Source organism: Lagenorhynchus albirostris, chromosome 14 (genome assembly GCF_949774975.1).
Source record: "Lagenorhynchus albirostris chromosome 14, mLagAlb1.1, whole genome shotgun sequence".
Lineage (NCBI taxonomy): Eukaryota > Metazoa > Chordata > Mammalia > Artiodactyla > Delphinidae > Lagenorhynchus > Lagenorhynchus albirostris.
The window spans coordinates 50913976-50929149 of record NC_083108.1 but is presented as its reverse complement, the minus strand read 5'-3'; the positions used below and the strand labels follow the sequence as shown (position 1 = coordinate 50929149).

Here is a 15174-nt window from a genome sequence, read left to right as displayed (position 1 = left end):
CTAGATGAGAACAAGTAGGGAGTGATCCCTTGGGTCCTCCAAACATCAAAGGTCTCAGAGATGGGAAAGGACAAAGGAGTAAAGAAGGGTGAGGAAGAGCAACCAGTTCAATAAGAGGAAAACAGTGTTTGGTGTCACAGAAGCCAATAAAGAAATTTTGTCAAGAGACAGTAATCAATTATGTCAATTGCTGCTTTAAATAAGGTAAGGACTGAGAACTGAGTATAGTTTTTAGCTATTAGGAAGTCACCAGTGGCCTTGAAAAGGGTTATTTTGGTAGAGTAATAAGTACAAAAGTCTTGAGTGAGCTCGAGACAGAATGGGAGAAGAGGACCTGATGATAAATGGTATGTCACTTTTCAAGGAAGTTTGCTACAAAAGGAAGCAAAAAAATAGGATGCTACCTGGAAGTAGATATGTAGTTTAAAGAAAAGCAGGCTGGACTTTCCTGGTGGCGCAGTGGTTAAGAATCCACCTGACAATGCAGGGGACATGGGTTCAATCCACGGTCCAGGAAGATCCCACATGCTGCAGAGCAACTAAGCTCGTGTGCCACAACCGCGGAGCCTGTGCTCTGGAGCCCGCAAGCCACAACTACTGAAGCCCTCACACTTAGAGCCCATGCTCTGCAACAGGAGAAGCCACCACAATGAGAAGCCTGCGCACCGCAACGAAGAGTAGCCCCCACTCACCGCAACTAGAGGAAGCCTGCGCACAGCAACAAACACCCAACGCAGCCAAAAATATAAATAAATAAATAAAATTTAAAAATGCTTACAAAAAAACAAAAAAGAAAAGGAGGTTATTTTTTAAGGATATGTTTACCTGTATGCTTATATAACAATAGGAATGACTACAGAAAGGAAAAAACGATGTAGGAAAGATGAGAGTATTATTGGAGTCATACTCTTAAGTAGGCAGAAAGGGATGGGATAGAGGGGCTGCCTTTAGGTAAATTCATGTAAATTTTGTGCATTTACATGAATCAGAAGGACGGTAGGGTTTTAGGTACAGACGCAAACAGGTTAGTAGCTATGGTGGTGGAAGAGAGAAGATGTTCTATGACTTCCAGGAAGCAAGGCCATTTGCTGAGTATGAGAACAAGGAGAAGTTGTTGATTTGAGGAGGGAGAAAAAGAAAATAGTTGTCTATAAGAGTAGGGGAGTTAGGAAAAGATAAAAAATACTGCCATTGGTAAGTCCATGAATACTAAGTGGTGGTAATGCAGGGCTTCAGATGGATAACATGTTCTCATCTGGGGTTACTGCTTTGCATCAGGTTCAGATAAATTATCTGCAACTACATTCATCCAGACTTCCTTCACAACTCTCCATAGTAAAAGACCTGTCTTTACTGATGTTTAAGGCCAATCTCTCACTTTTATTCTCCTATCTCCTTTAAGAAATCAATTTATCAATAATTCCCTATGCTTCTAGATTATAAGATTATAAGCAGGGGCTTTGTTCTTATTCACTGCTATATTCCAAATGCCTAGAAAAGCATCTGGCCCATAGAAAGTGCTCAGAAATTTTGTTTGAATCAGTGAACAGATGTGCAACTTTTTCCACTCTGATTTCCTTGCCATGTCCAATGCTCAAATTTCTGCTATCTTTAAAAAGAAATGACGCTCCTTCACAGTCTCCTCCAGCTACAGCCATAGCTTCTTGCCTTAACAACTATGTTTCTTGAATTTTTTGATTTAATAAATATTTACTGAGCATCTACAATGTTCTAGGTACAATTCTAGATGCTAGGCATATAGCAGTGAATTAGAGTTAAGAACAAAACAACTGAAAATTCCTTCCTTTGTTGAGCTTAAGTTTGAATGGAAAGAGAAAAACAACAGAGTAAGTAAGCAAATTCTATAATATATTAGGAAGAGATAAGTGCTAAGGTAAAAATAAAACAAGGAAGAAAGTACTGAGCTGGGCAGCTAGGTAGTAAGGTGAGGGCATTCTCAATTTTTGAAAGAGTGTTCAGGGAAGGTCTCTCGAGATTACATTTAGGTCTAGACCTGAAGAGTGTAAAGGAAGAACCCATGTGGCTATTCAGAGGAAAATGTTCCAGGCAGAGGGATGAGCAAGTCCAAAGGCCCTGAGGCAGAACAGTAACAGACTGGTTTGTGAATAGTAAAGAGATCAATGTGGCTGCTTTCTACTCTCTCTGTACTTCTACCCTTCCCACTCATGTCTCAGTCTACTTCAGTATAGTACCTATCAATATTGTCATCACTATTTACAAGCTGTTCTCAACAAGATAACAACCTTAAATATAATGCGACAATTCATTTTTTACTTGACCTTTCTGAGTATTTGGAATTTTAAGTCACTTTCTCTTTTTTGAAATATTCTATTCCCCTGGCATTTGTGATACCCCACTCTGCTTTCCTCTTTGTATTATGGGTGACTTTATACTTTCCCTTCCTCTGCCCATTCCTTATCCTACACTAGGGGTTACAACTTGTTGCTTGAGAGAGCCAAATGAGTCCATATAAATGTCCCCTCCTACTTCCTTTCTGTACCTGCACATGCATGCACGCACACATACACACTTAAAAATAAATTTGGGCCAATATTTTACATAAAAACTGAGATTCCTGGCTTCTCTTGAAAAATCAGAAGATCTTGAAATACTGGGTCAGTGCTACCACGTGGCAGCAAATGCTCAGAACTGAGGACGTGAACTCTTCAGTTTGTTATAATCCTCACAACTCACGCAATGGATGCTATCGATACTTAGATCCAACTAACTTCAACCCAGTTACATGTATGGTATCATAGGCTCAAGAGTTCATAAACCCTGATAAACACAACTGTCTTAATAAATCTCATCTATCTTAGTGGTTTCAGCATGAAATGACTGTTGAATTGGCTTCAAGTCCTTATCTTTGAGTTCTAAAGCAATAATGCCAATGTCTGGTATCCATTTCTCTTTGGACATCCCATAGGCACCTCAAACTCAGTAGGTGTGAAATAGAAATAACCTTGTTTGCTCTCATTCCCCCAAACTGGTATTTTAGCTCAGGGACTACCACTACCAACAACCCAATTGTCCTGGTCAGAAACTTGAGCTGACCTGAAATTTTCCCTAACTTTTATCCCCATACCTTCAAATCTACAACTCCTATTGCTTCTACTTTCTTATTTTTTCCTATGCACTTGCCTCTCCTTTTACTGCCAACTTCCACTATAATTGTATATCTAGATTATTCCTATGGCAGTATAACTGGACTCCCTATATCCACCCAGCTTTGCCTCACTCCAATCCATTCTCTAAAGACTGGAGACTTCTAAAACCCTATCTTGTCAACCCCTAGCTTAAATTTTCATTTATTCATTGACTATTTATTGAATACTTATTATTTGCCCAGCTCTGATCTAGGTGATGTGGATATACAATAGAGAATGGCAAAAAAAAATAAAATCTTCCACTCTTCAACGTTGATAATTCCCAATGACACACAAGCCCTTTGTAATCTGACTCAGGTTTATCTCTCCAGCCTCATCTGTCACCAACTGTCTCCCTACCGGCAAATGAAAGCATTTGCTGCTCCCAAATCACAGACTGGCTTTTGCCTATACTGTTCTCAACCCATATCCCATTCCCTGGTGAATTCTACTCTGCTTAGTTGTCACCTGGGGAATGTTCTCTGAATCCCAGATGGTAAGATGAGGTATATACCCCTTCAGTATATTCCAATAGCACTTTGTCATAGCCACCTACCTTAATTATATCTGTTTCCTGACTAGATTCTGAAGCACTTGATGGTAAGAGCCATAACTTATTAATAATTATATCACTGGCATGAAGCACAGCACACAGCACAAGAGTGGTGATCAACACATCTCTCTTAAACAGATCAAACAAGGGAAAACATATCAACCCCATGAAACAATATAGTATGTAGCAGATTGGGTGTCCCCTTCACTGTGAATGCATATAAACTGGGACTGTATATTATATTGTAGATACCACACAAATGATAGGCAACAGACTATACTCTACAAAAGTAGTTTACTACTGTCACAGAGAGAAACCAGGAAATGTAGCTTTGTGCCTACCTTAGAGTTTACCTAATGTATTAAGGATCTAAGCACTGAGTGCCAATGGTTGCTAAAAACAGAGGTAGTCTTCCCTCTAAAAACCAGATTTGAATCTGTTTAAGCCTCCAGATTAGGGGTGTCCAGTAAAACTTTTTACGATGACAAATGTTCTACACTTGTGCTGTCCAATATGGTAGACACTGACCATATAAGACTATTAAGCACCTAAGTCGTGACTAGTACATCTGAGGAACTAAAGTTTAAATTTTATTTTAATGAACTAAAGTTTAAATTTAAACGGCTACATGTGATTGGTGGCTACCATACTAAACAGTGAAACTCTAGATTTAACCATTGATTTGCAAAAAACACAGAAGGATGATGAAAATGTTCAACTAACTATGGAAACAGAATCAGCAAAATCATAACTGAGGAAAACTATACAGGACAAAAGATTCAGTTCCTTCAACAAATAAGTATCAGGATAGTGATTACTCTTGTGGTGGGGAGGGAAGAGGCATAAGCAGAAGTGGGGATACAGTGGGCTTCTGAGGTAGATTTTGTTCATGGGTGGTGGTTATAATGATATTTGTCATATAATTTATAAAACTGTACATGTTTTGCTATTTTATGTATTTGTTTGCTTCAACAATAAAAGTTAAAATTTTTTACTTCTTTCAAAGGTGGTTATATGGAAAAGAATATAACAATGTGAGAAAACTAGTTTCAATGTCTGTTCTCACACTATCTAGCTATGAGCAGTTGTTACACTTAATAGCTTTCTAAGATCACCTCCTTATAAGGCCCTAGGCACACATGCAATGGAAATTAACCTGCATTATAATACTAAGAGGAAGACCCTGCATACCTTTACCTAACATAAAATGATGACTTGCAAATACAGCGTGAACTTTTTTTTTTTTTTTTTGCGGTACGTGGGCCTCTCACTGTTGTGGCCTCTCCCATTGCGGAGCACAGGCTCAGCGGCCATGGCTCACGGGCCTAGCCGCTCCGCGGCATGTGGGATCCTCCCGGACCGAGGCACGAACCCACGTCCCCTGCATCGGCAGGCGGACTCTCAACCACTGCGCCACCAGAGAAGCCCCGAGTGTGAACTATTTATATACAAATAGATGTTTGAAGATTGAGAGACCCTTGAAAACAATTTACTGTCACAATTTAGTGAATCTCTGTACAACCCCTACAGTGTTAATGTATCAAATTATTTCTTCACCATAAAGGCAAATTTAGCCTAAATCTAGTTTGATTTGTTCTGAATTAGCCCAATAAGATTTGCTACTCCACTGTCATCAGAATAATGGCACATCTATTCTCTACCTTTAAACTTAAATTTAAGAATGTTTTGCTATAGTACTGATTCTTGTTCTAAACTAAAATGGACATACTTTTCACTTTGTAGTTCCTGTATTTTCTTTGAATTTTCTCTGTTTTTTTCTTCAATTTCTTCCTTAAGTTCCTTTACCTGGGTTTTATAAAGTGTCTGCAAAACAAGTGATAAGAAGAAGTAAGTGTTTATGGTAGGTTAAAAAACAGTTCGGTAGTTTCTTATAAACAATTAACACATGGTCCAACAATTCCACTCCTAAGTATTTACCCAGGACAAATACAAATATATATCCATACAGAGTCTTATACATAAATTTTCATTGCAGTTTTATTCATGGTAACTCCAAACTGGAAACAACCCCAGATACCTATCATCAGATGAATTTTTAAAGTTGTGATGTACCCATACTACTCAACAATAAAAAGGAATGAACTACTAATATATACAGCATGATAAACCTAAAAAATGTTAAGCTGTATGAAAGAAACCAGGTGCTAAAGAGTGTGTACTACATGATTCCATGTATATGAAATTGTAGAATAGGTGAAAATAATCAATAAGACAGAAAGCAAATCAGTGGTTGCCTGCAGATAGAGGTGGGTGGAGAAGATTGACTCCAAAGGGCCGTGAAGGAAATGTTTTATATGTTGATTGTGATGGTGGTCACAGTATACACATATGTCAGAATTTATCAACCACTTAAAATGGGTACAATTTATTATATATAAATTATACCTCAAAAATATATTAAATATATTGATTTGGGAAAAACATTATAAAGAAACTTAGCAAGCAATACTTATTTAAAAGTTAGATCAATTTTTGAAGTAAATAATGTTAGAGAAACCACTTCTCTTGGGTGATGAAGTGGGTGGTTGAGAGGTAGAAGAAATATCCATAAACAGGATTTATCAATGTTCTGTCAACATATGAATAATATATACTTAGTACAGAACAATGATTCTTACAAAATTCACTAGGTTTTTGCCAACTCCATCAACAAATATTTAACAGGTATGAAAAACTATTAGACCCACACTATGTTAGATGCTGAGGTTACAGAGTAAACTTCCAATTCTGAAGTCTATGTCTTTTTTTTAAACCAACCTTTTTAGTCTAAAAGATAAGGAAAAAAATAGTAAGGACCAGCAAATAGCTGTGGAGTACTACTTTTACACTGTACACTGGATTATACCTCTAAGAAATAGCACTTCTCCAGGGGGAAAAGTACATTTCCATGGGAATGCAAATGAAGGAAGAATGATGGCTGGCTTTAGTTTAAGTGCTTACAATTTCTAAAATGAAATAGTCCATTCTGCATTTAGGAATCAGATTCTCATTTCTCCTTTCTCTGACTTCAATTACTGAAATTTATATGTGTAATCAATGAAGAGAGAAAAAGAAAAATAACCTGATTTGAAAGCCCAGATTAAAGAAAATCTTAAATTTGGTTCATAATAACTTATCAAATTTAGCAACATCTAACCCAGTCCTCACAAGCAATAGAATAAATCAAAACTAAAGGCAGGGTTAGTATTTTGTATGGTTTTTATACAGGCAAAAATCAAGAATCCATAGGAACCACCACAAATCACTTGACAGCCATCCCAAAACATGGAGGCACTGAATGATTACTCTGTGGAAGCCTAGGGACAAAAAGGTGTGCTTGATATTACAGACCACTTTGCAGAAGTCAGTACCACACACTGAATAGTTAAGGTTAATTTACACTCAGGGAAAAGTTTTTCAACAATCTTGAATTATTTTTTAATTTAAAAACATTAATTTAAAAACATATTTAATTTAAAAACATATTTAATTTAAAAACATATTATACTATCATAAAACATATGATAGTATAATAAGCCAAGAAGAAATAGACAGTAGTAGAAAGTCATCATATTTATTAGGAGATGAAAAGAGTAGAGCATGAAGCTCTTAATTGTGTGAAATTCTGTAGAGCTCTAATGGTATCCAGATTTTTTACTAGAGAAATCATTACTTCCAATATTGTTCACACTTGGTTTCTAGGGCATGTTTATCAGTGTAACTCAAACTCCATGCATTTAATTACGCTGCTTAAAGCTCATAGGAAAGGTGGTTGCCACTGAAAGAGAAATGGAGCTGGCAGATAAATGTTAAGTTGAAATGGCAGAGCACAAGCTTGGCAACCAGAGGAAGTAAACAAAAATTCAGAGGTTTCAATAAAGCCTCAAAGCATTAGCTATAAATGCTCATCAACAGTAGTAATGAAAATAACTTGGCCTGCAGCAAATAAGAAAATGATTTTTATGGAGAAAAAGGATAACAGATGCATAAAAGTGCACACAGGACTAAAACAGGAAAAAGCTCCTCAACATTAGTTATACCAACAACTGTATGTAGTTACACCTAGAGATATATGTATGTAGGCCACTATAATGTGTATACAAGAACCACACATGATAATACTGGCACTCTAAACCACCAGAGCTTGCTACCAGGCAGACAGAACCCTTAACAAAGTCTTATATGTAGCTCCAGTTTGAAAGCAATTCTGGAAATATTTGCACAAAAACAGTCATTTCTTTACAACTTAAACAGACCACCAACTCAGATCCAGAAATGAAATGCAGAGATGGGGATATAAAGAAGGGGAGAAAACTACTTCACAGTCATTTGAAAAAGAATCATAGTTCACATTAAAAATCTAAATACCTTGTTTTAAGTCAGGTTTTAAAACAGTCTATATGTTAAAAATGATTCTCACCGAGAAATATTGCTCAGCTTCAAGCTGATCTTGTAGCTCCCGCATCTGTCCTTCATTTCCTCTGTATTGTCTTTAGACAAAAGAGAAAACAGTAAACAAATGCTCCTATTTATACTAGACTTTACATCATTCTTTGTTTCTTAAAGTTGCTACAATAAAAAAGGTTTACTAAAGTAAACTTTGTTTCAAAAAATCATTCTTCAGGGACTTCCCTGGCAGTCCAGTGGTTAAGACCCTGCGCTTCCACTGCAGGGGGTGCAGGTTTGATCCCTGATAGGGGAAGTAAGATCCCGCATGCTGCGCGGTGCAGCCAAAAAATTTAAAAACTCATACTTCATTATACAGTATTACTTTACTAGTTATATTTGGTTAGGCCACACTGTCTGCTCCTTATTAAATGATACTATGAAAAGTTGAGGGAACAGTTTTCTACTGAAGGTCACTTATTAATTGTGGAGTAATCCACAATGCAAAAATAAAAATATTTTTTGGTAAATTTTTCTAAAGAAAAGCTTTCTTAGGGATACATTTAAAATGTCTTATGCTGTAAGTAGACTATTAAAAACTTGACCATATTTAATAAATAGTAAGAATAATTTAGTACTATATTTTATGGTCAATTAAGCACAAGGGTGCGGTGGAAATGAATACTCAGGTAAGGAGTAAGAAGGGAGGCAATAACAACAACTGACAAAGGAGGAGTAACACAGATAAAGAGACAAGTACACTGCTCACAGAGAGGAAAGGACTTAAAAAGACAGAGACACAATGCAACCCAAAGACAGCTATTCAACAATGAACAATTCCATCTGCAGCTGCTAGGTTTTCATATTAGATAGTAACAGCTTTTTATTTTCAGCATATGGTTGACAGAAAGTACATAATAATTATTAGTTAAATGCTGAGTGAAAGTTATTTCAGGAGAGGAAAACTACAAAACACATTACTTGGTAAAAATAGTGGCTCTAAAAGGGGAAAAGAATTTCACCAATATAAAGTCAACAAAATCAAACCCAGCAATTTTACCTAAGAATTACTGTGTTGTAAACAAAGCTGGCAAATGAAGACATTATAACATAAATTTGGAGGAAATAAAACCTCATGGTCTGGCATAAGGTATCTTTGATATTAAATTTCTGAAGCATGTCCTTATACAAATTCTGAAAGTCATACTGACACCTTGCTTTGTCCCCATTTCAAGTAAGCGGGCACATCACATCTCAGAATAGAAGAAAAAGAACATTTTGCACTTTGAGATGAACCAAAGAAACAAAATAAAACAAACAAACAAATACAGGGCCATCACCTCTAATTCTAGTCTCTAAAATAGAGAAACCTTAAACATTTTCTGTAAGGTACTAAATCCTTAATAATAAGGTTATTCCTCATTTTTGTAATTCTAGTGTGAAGAAACATGATGACTTTCATAGATATGAAAATCATATGAGAAAACTGTGTTTTTCCTACTATAAACAGACATTGTAAAGTCACTAGTCTTGATAATGTCCTTTTTTTTCCCCTTTAAATAACTGTGTTTTTTATTTAATAAGCCTGTCTTTCCAAAGCCTGAACTCCCTTGCAAACCTTCTTTGCAAATAAATTCTTTTTTTTTCTAAATGCTTTTTCCTAAATCTTCCTTTCACAAACTCTAAGAACATAACCTATACACACATAAAATATGAAACACATAAGCAAATGCTAAACACAAAAAAGAAGGAAATCAAGAATGTTATTTCCGAAACTTACTTTGTAAGCTGAGCTAATTCAAACTCTAATAATCTCTTTGCTTCCAATAAAGTATTTATTTCCTGTTTCATCTGCTTTTCTAAACCTTTTAAATTGTCTGCCTCAAATGCGTGGGTCTTCAATTCATTTTGTAACAACAGTCGCTTATTTGACTCCTGCTCCAGTTGCAGGGATAGATTCTTAACCTATGAATGAGAAAAATAATTGGGATTGTAAATCTCTTTAGTAATTTATTAGACATCATTTGAAAGAATACTAATCAAATCTCAAGTACATTATAATTCCTTATACAAGTAGAAAATATTAGTATTGTAATGAGTCTCCACAGTTCTATGCATTTATTACTGCAGAATTTACTGTTAAATCAAATTAATTCCCAAATTTCAGATGTGAGATCTTGCAGGGAAAAGAAATCTGGTTTCTTTGTACCCCAACCTGTAAGGAAATTTTGGAGAAGGTGAGTATAAAAGTCACTTTTGGGGGGACATTCCTAAATGGTATTTAAATTTACCTGTTCTTTCATAAATGTTTGTACTCTAATCTACAACCCTCTAGAGTTTATAAAACAAATTGAATATATATTTAGTTCAACTCAATAAATATTTATCAAGTACTTATTAGGCGTTAGGACTAATAAACGAAAAGTTCTTACAGTGGTTACAGTGCCCTTCATGATCTATTCTGTTTACTGTCCCAGCATTATCCTGGTCATTCTCTGAATCCAATCATACTCCTCAGATCCTCCAGTGTGACAAACTCTCCATCACCACACAGTTCTTGCACAGGCTATTCTCTGTCTTTCCCTCTTCATTTATTCTTTCTTCAGCTCTTAAATGCCAAACCCTTAGTGAGGCCTCCTTTACCTCCTGGATGTGATTAGTCCTAACACTCCTACTTGGTATGTCCTCTTTAAATATGTCATGCTTGTAATTCAATTTTAATATCTGTCTTTCCCTTTGGGTTCTAAGTTCCACAGAAGTCAAGACCATAGCCGTCTTATTCCATACCCCAACTCCTAGCACATGGCTAGGCAGATAACACGTGGTCAAAAGTTACATTTTAAAATTACTGAATATTATCTCCCAAATTTTCAACACATATTCTTCCTGCATGCTGGCTCTATTAGGTATCTGTGATCTCTCTTCTTTCCTGTCCATTCTATATACCACTACCAGATTACTTTTCCTGAAAGAGTGTTTTCATCTATAGCTTTATAGTTTTAAAAACTATCAATACTTTGCCCTCCAGGTTTCCCCCATGACTACTCAATATGTCTCTCCTTTCCTGGTTTGATCAAGTCGCTTTTTGTCCCTCACTTACCTATCTCCTTAAGCATTCAGTAATTACTCTTTTACATATGTGAACTAATTATTTTTGGTCTTATAATTTCTAAAGTACATATACCGGCTTCTCTGGTGGTGCAGTGGTTAAGAATCCGCCTGCCAATGCAGGGGACAGAGGTTCGAGCCCTGGTCCAGGAAGATCCCACATGCCGCCGAGCAACAAAGCCCGTGGGCCACAACTACAGAGTCCGCGTGCTGCAAATACTGAAGCCCGCGTGCCTAGAGCCTGTGCTCCGCAACAAGAGAAGCCACTGCAATGAGAAGCCCGCACACCGCAATGAAGAGTAGCCCCCGCTCACCACAACTAGAGAAAGCCCACGTGCAGCAACAAAGACCCAATGCAGCCAAAAATAAATAAATAAATAAAATAAATAAATTTTAAAAATAAATAAAGTACATATACCAATCACTAGGATATAATATCATTTTATCTCTTTATTTACTGCTTTCAAGCAAGTCTTTCAAGCAAGACTCCACAGCTTAATGCTTCTTCTGAAATCTAAAAACAATGCTCCTCTTGGGGATTACTGGATATCTGACAATAAAGAAGTTTTTTTTTTTTCTCTCTCTCTCTCTTAAAAAGCAAATGGTCAGTTTCTTCAGGGGAGGAGCTGTGACACTTCTTTACAGTTGTACTGTCACAGTGAAAAATGGTATAGAACCTATGGTGTGAATGTTCACTATACGAAGATGAAAATTTTAGGAGTTAGGGATATAGTGGTGACCTTACAGCAGTGAACACAGATACATATAAGTTATTTTATTAAAATCTCCACCATGTTGTTTAAATTATAGATAATGACTTTTTAGTCATAACAATGATATTCTCTTTTATAAGATGAACAAAATTAGTATTATTTTTCTTACTTCATCCTCCATCCTTTCTTTATTTTCAGTCAAATGCTCTAGCTTCTGCTGAGATTGTTTTAGATCAACATCTAGCATGGAGCATTGCTTCTCAATCTGAACAACCCTATTTTCAGCCTTCTCTCGAGCTTCTCTCTCTTCCTTCAGCTTTTTTTCCATCTCTGTGAAAGAAAAAGTTATAAACATACATTTAAAGACAAAGACATGCTTTTCACTGTCATGGGCTGTGTAAGACACCTAGGTGCCAAAAATCCCTACTGTTTTTATCCTGGGACTCTTTTAGAGCTATTCATTATAGAAGTTCTAACATTATGAATTATTTGTATAGTGGGATCTCTAAAGGAAGAGAGTCATAAAATATAACGAATCTTCCAAATCCATCCCTCGACCAATGATCTGAGAGACTATTCAGTGCCATTTTCAGACCAGAAGGTGAAAGTATAGCTGGAAAAAAGTGGAGTATCTAAGGAGAAGAATGGAGGTAGTTCAGATAAAAGTAGAAAAGTAAGATTGTGGTTATTAATCTATACCTGGCATTGTTCCAGAAAAGTTTCCGAAGCTTAAGGCTGTGATGCAAACTTTAATTTATGCAACTCAGACAAGATTCCGTGATAGTATAATACCTATTTTAATTATTATCAGAAGATATTAGTCTACAGTGAGGTTCCCTTTTTGAGATACGGTAACTAAGGTTCTGAAGGTTAATTTTCTAGGGTCCTGCAACTCTTAAGTTGCACCATCAGGTTTCAAACTTAATAAGTCTGCTTTCTCACTTTCAGACTGTCCTCTAGGTGACAAAATAGAAACCATCAGAATGGAGCTTCCTGAATAATTCCCAGATTTCTGGCTTGGGCCCCTGGATGTTGAATACCATCATCCATAACCATGATAATATCTCCCATTTATTGAAAGCTTTTTATGTACAGGCAGTTTAGATGCATTTTCCCACCTAATTTTTTTTTTTTTTTAATACAGAGTGGCTAAAAGGCAAAGTAGATTTGTCTGATTACAAGCCTGGGCTCATAAAAACTAGACAGCCGTTAACCAAGACAGTCAGAATAGGAGTAAGGGCAGGTCTGATAGATAAGGTCACACGTTTTCCCTTGAATAAACTGAATTTAAAGCGCCAGGTAACATTTCCAGGTTACAGTAGGTTAAGAAGTGAGTAGAAGGTGAAGAAAAGGAAGACATCTTTTTATAAGTTTGGCTATAAAGGGATGGAATAAAACAGTGGCAATTAGTAAGGATCACAGGTTGCTGCAAGGGTTTGTCTTTTTTTTTTTTTTTTTAAGATGGGAGAGACTTGTACATGTTTACAACAGGAAGAAATTCAGTGGAGGAAAAAAGGTTGAGAATAAAGAGGAGAAAAAGAAATAATAAGTTGAGATAAGAGGCTAGATCTGAATACAGCTAGAACATATTAGCAAGGACAGGAAGAGGATCACCCTCCTCTAAGATGAGAAGGAAGATAATGAACATGGGTAAAGTAGTAAGACAGGTTGATTAAATTAGAGAATTAGATTCTGAGGGGTTCACACCTATGATTTCACAATTTCTTTTTGAAATAGGAGAATGTTCACCTAAAATTAAAGTGATAAAGAAATGGCATAGGAAGCTTGAGGAGAGAAATAAAAGTTTAGGAGAAAAACTGATCTGCATATTACCTATTTAATATGAGTGACATATATAAAAATGACAGCTCACCTGAGGCTGGAGACAATGCATTGGGATAACATCCATCTGAAGAACTATTTGAAGCAATGAAAAGTGGCCGGCTAGTCTGATCTAGATCTCTTGTGCTTAGAGGCATAACACAGTGGAAATACAAAGGAATGAGAGAGTTGAGGGTACAGAGCAAGAAAGCAGATGAATGAGTTCCAGAATGGATCTCGAAGAAAACTAAGGAAAGGGCTGAAAAACTGGGAGAAATAAGAATCCACTGACTCTTACAGGGAGTAGAGGGTAGTATAGGGAGTAGAGAGTGGTAGAGTAAGAGAACTAGCAGGTGAAATTGTCATTTTAAAAAATGGAAGGTATCAAAAAAGGAAGGCACACTTTTCCCAGATCATCATTTATAATTTCGAAGAGTTTAAACTACTACACAATAAAATTTGATCAAAATCAAAATATTTTTGTTGGCATTATTTAAAAACTAATCATGTAGAAAATATTAAAACTGACACTTACCACACATTGCAACAGACTTGGCCTCTTCAATAGATTGATGTTTGTCAGTTAAACGAGCTTTGGTTACTTTATGTTCATTTACCTCTTGTTCTAACCTTTGCTGTAATGATTTAAGCTTGTAGTTTAAATCTATTTCTAAGTTATTCTTTTCCTGTAAAATGAGAATGAGAGTCATATACTATGCTGTGCAAAAGGCACAACATTAAATCTTATATTAATTAATATCCCGTAAGAGATAATATATGAATCACATTGGCTTGAAATGTTACACCATATATACTTAAATACTTTTATTCAAGACACAGCTTTATTTTTATACTTCTTGTATATTTCACACCATCTATAATGTCTTACTTTAAAAATCATAATAAGCACACATAATTAAAAGCAAAATATCACCTTTTTTCTACCCCCCACCCCCTCCCCATGTGAATCATTAGCCATGGCTGATGGCAGGGCAGAGTTCTGTTATGTTCAGGAGGGTTCACTGCGAGGATCAGAAATGAATAGGACAATTCTTCAGTTCATTTAAAAATTTTTGCTACCATTAAAAAAAACTGATCTCTATTTACAATTTCATCTACACCTAGATTTACCTTGCTCTGACAAAAGAATGTCAACATGTATTCCATTCCTGTTTGGATACTTCTACTCTTCTTCTTTCATCCTATTTCCAAACTTATACCAGACTTAAACATCAAAAAGTTATTCTGAATGACACAAAACATGTCCAAAGGACATGATAAGTGGTGAATTTTCTGATCATTTATCTGAGGATCTAGTAAACCTACAACATTTCAGGGAGGTAAGCTAAATATGCATATTACCTATTTAATCCTTTTCTTAGCAAGGTAAGGACAGAGGATAACCAATGGCATTTTTTGACTGTTA

At 36.0% G+C, this 15174-nt stretch overlaps 1 protein-coding gene across 3 annotated transcripts in view; it reads right to left on the bottom strand.

Annotated features, from left to right (window-relative positions):
- The window catches only part of ROCK1 (Rho associated coiled-coil containing protein kinase 1), a 148047-nt gene that overhangs the window by 20497 nt on the left and 112376 nt on the right, over positions 1 to 15174 (bottom strand). For all 3 annotated transcript variants that reach the window (XM_060120837.1, XM_060120838.1, XM_060120839.1), the window contains 5 exons: positions 14284 to 14434; positions 12097 to 12257; positions 9887 to 10071; positions 8141 to 8210; positions 5450 to 5544 (listed from right to left, as the gene is read on the bottom strand). In XM_060120837.1, the coding sequence (XP_059976820.1) occupies positions 5450 to 5544; positions 8141 to 8210; positions 9887 to 10071; positions 12097 to 12257; positions 14284 to 14434 (662 nt within the window). The remainder of the gene's footprint in view (positions 1 to 5449; positions 5545 to 8140; positions 8211 to 9886; positions 10072 to 12096; positions 12258 to 14283; positions 14435 to 15174) is intronic.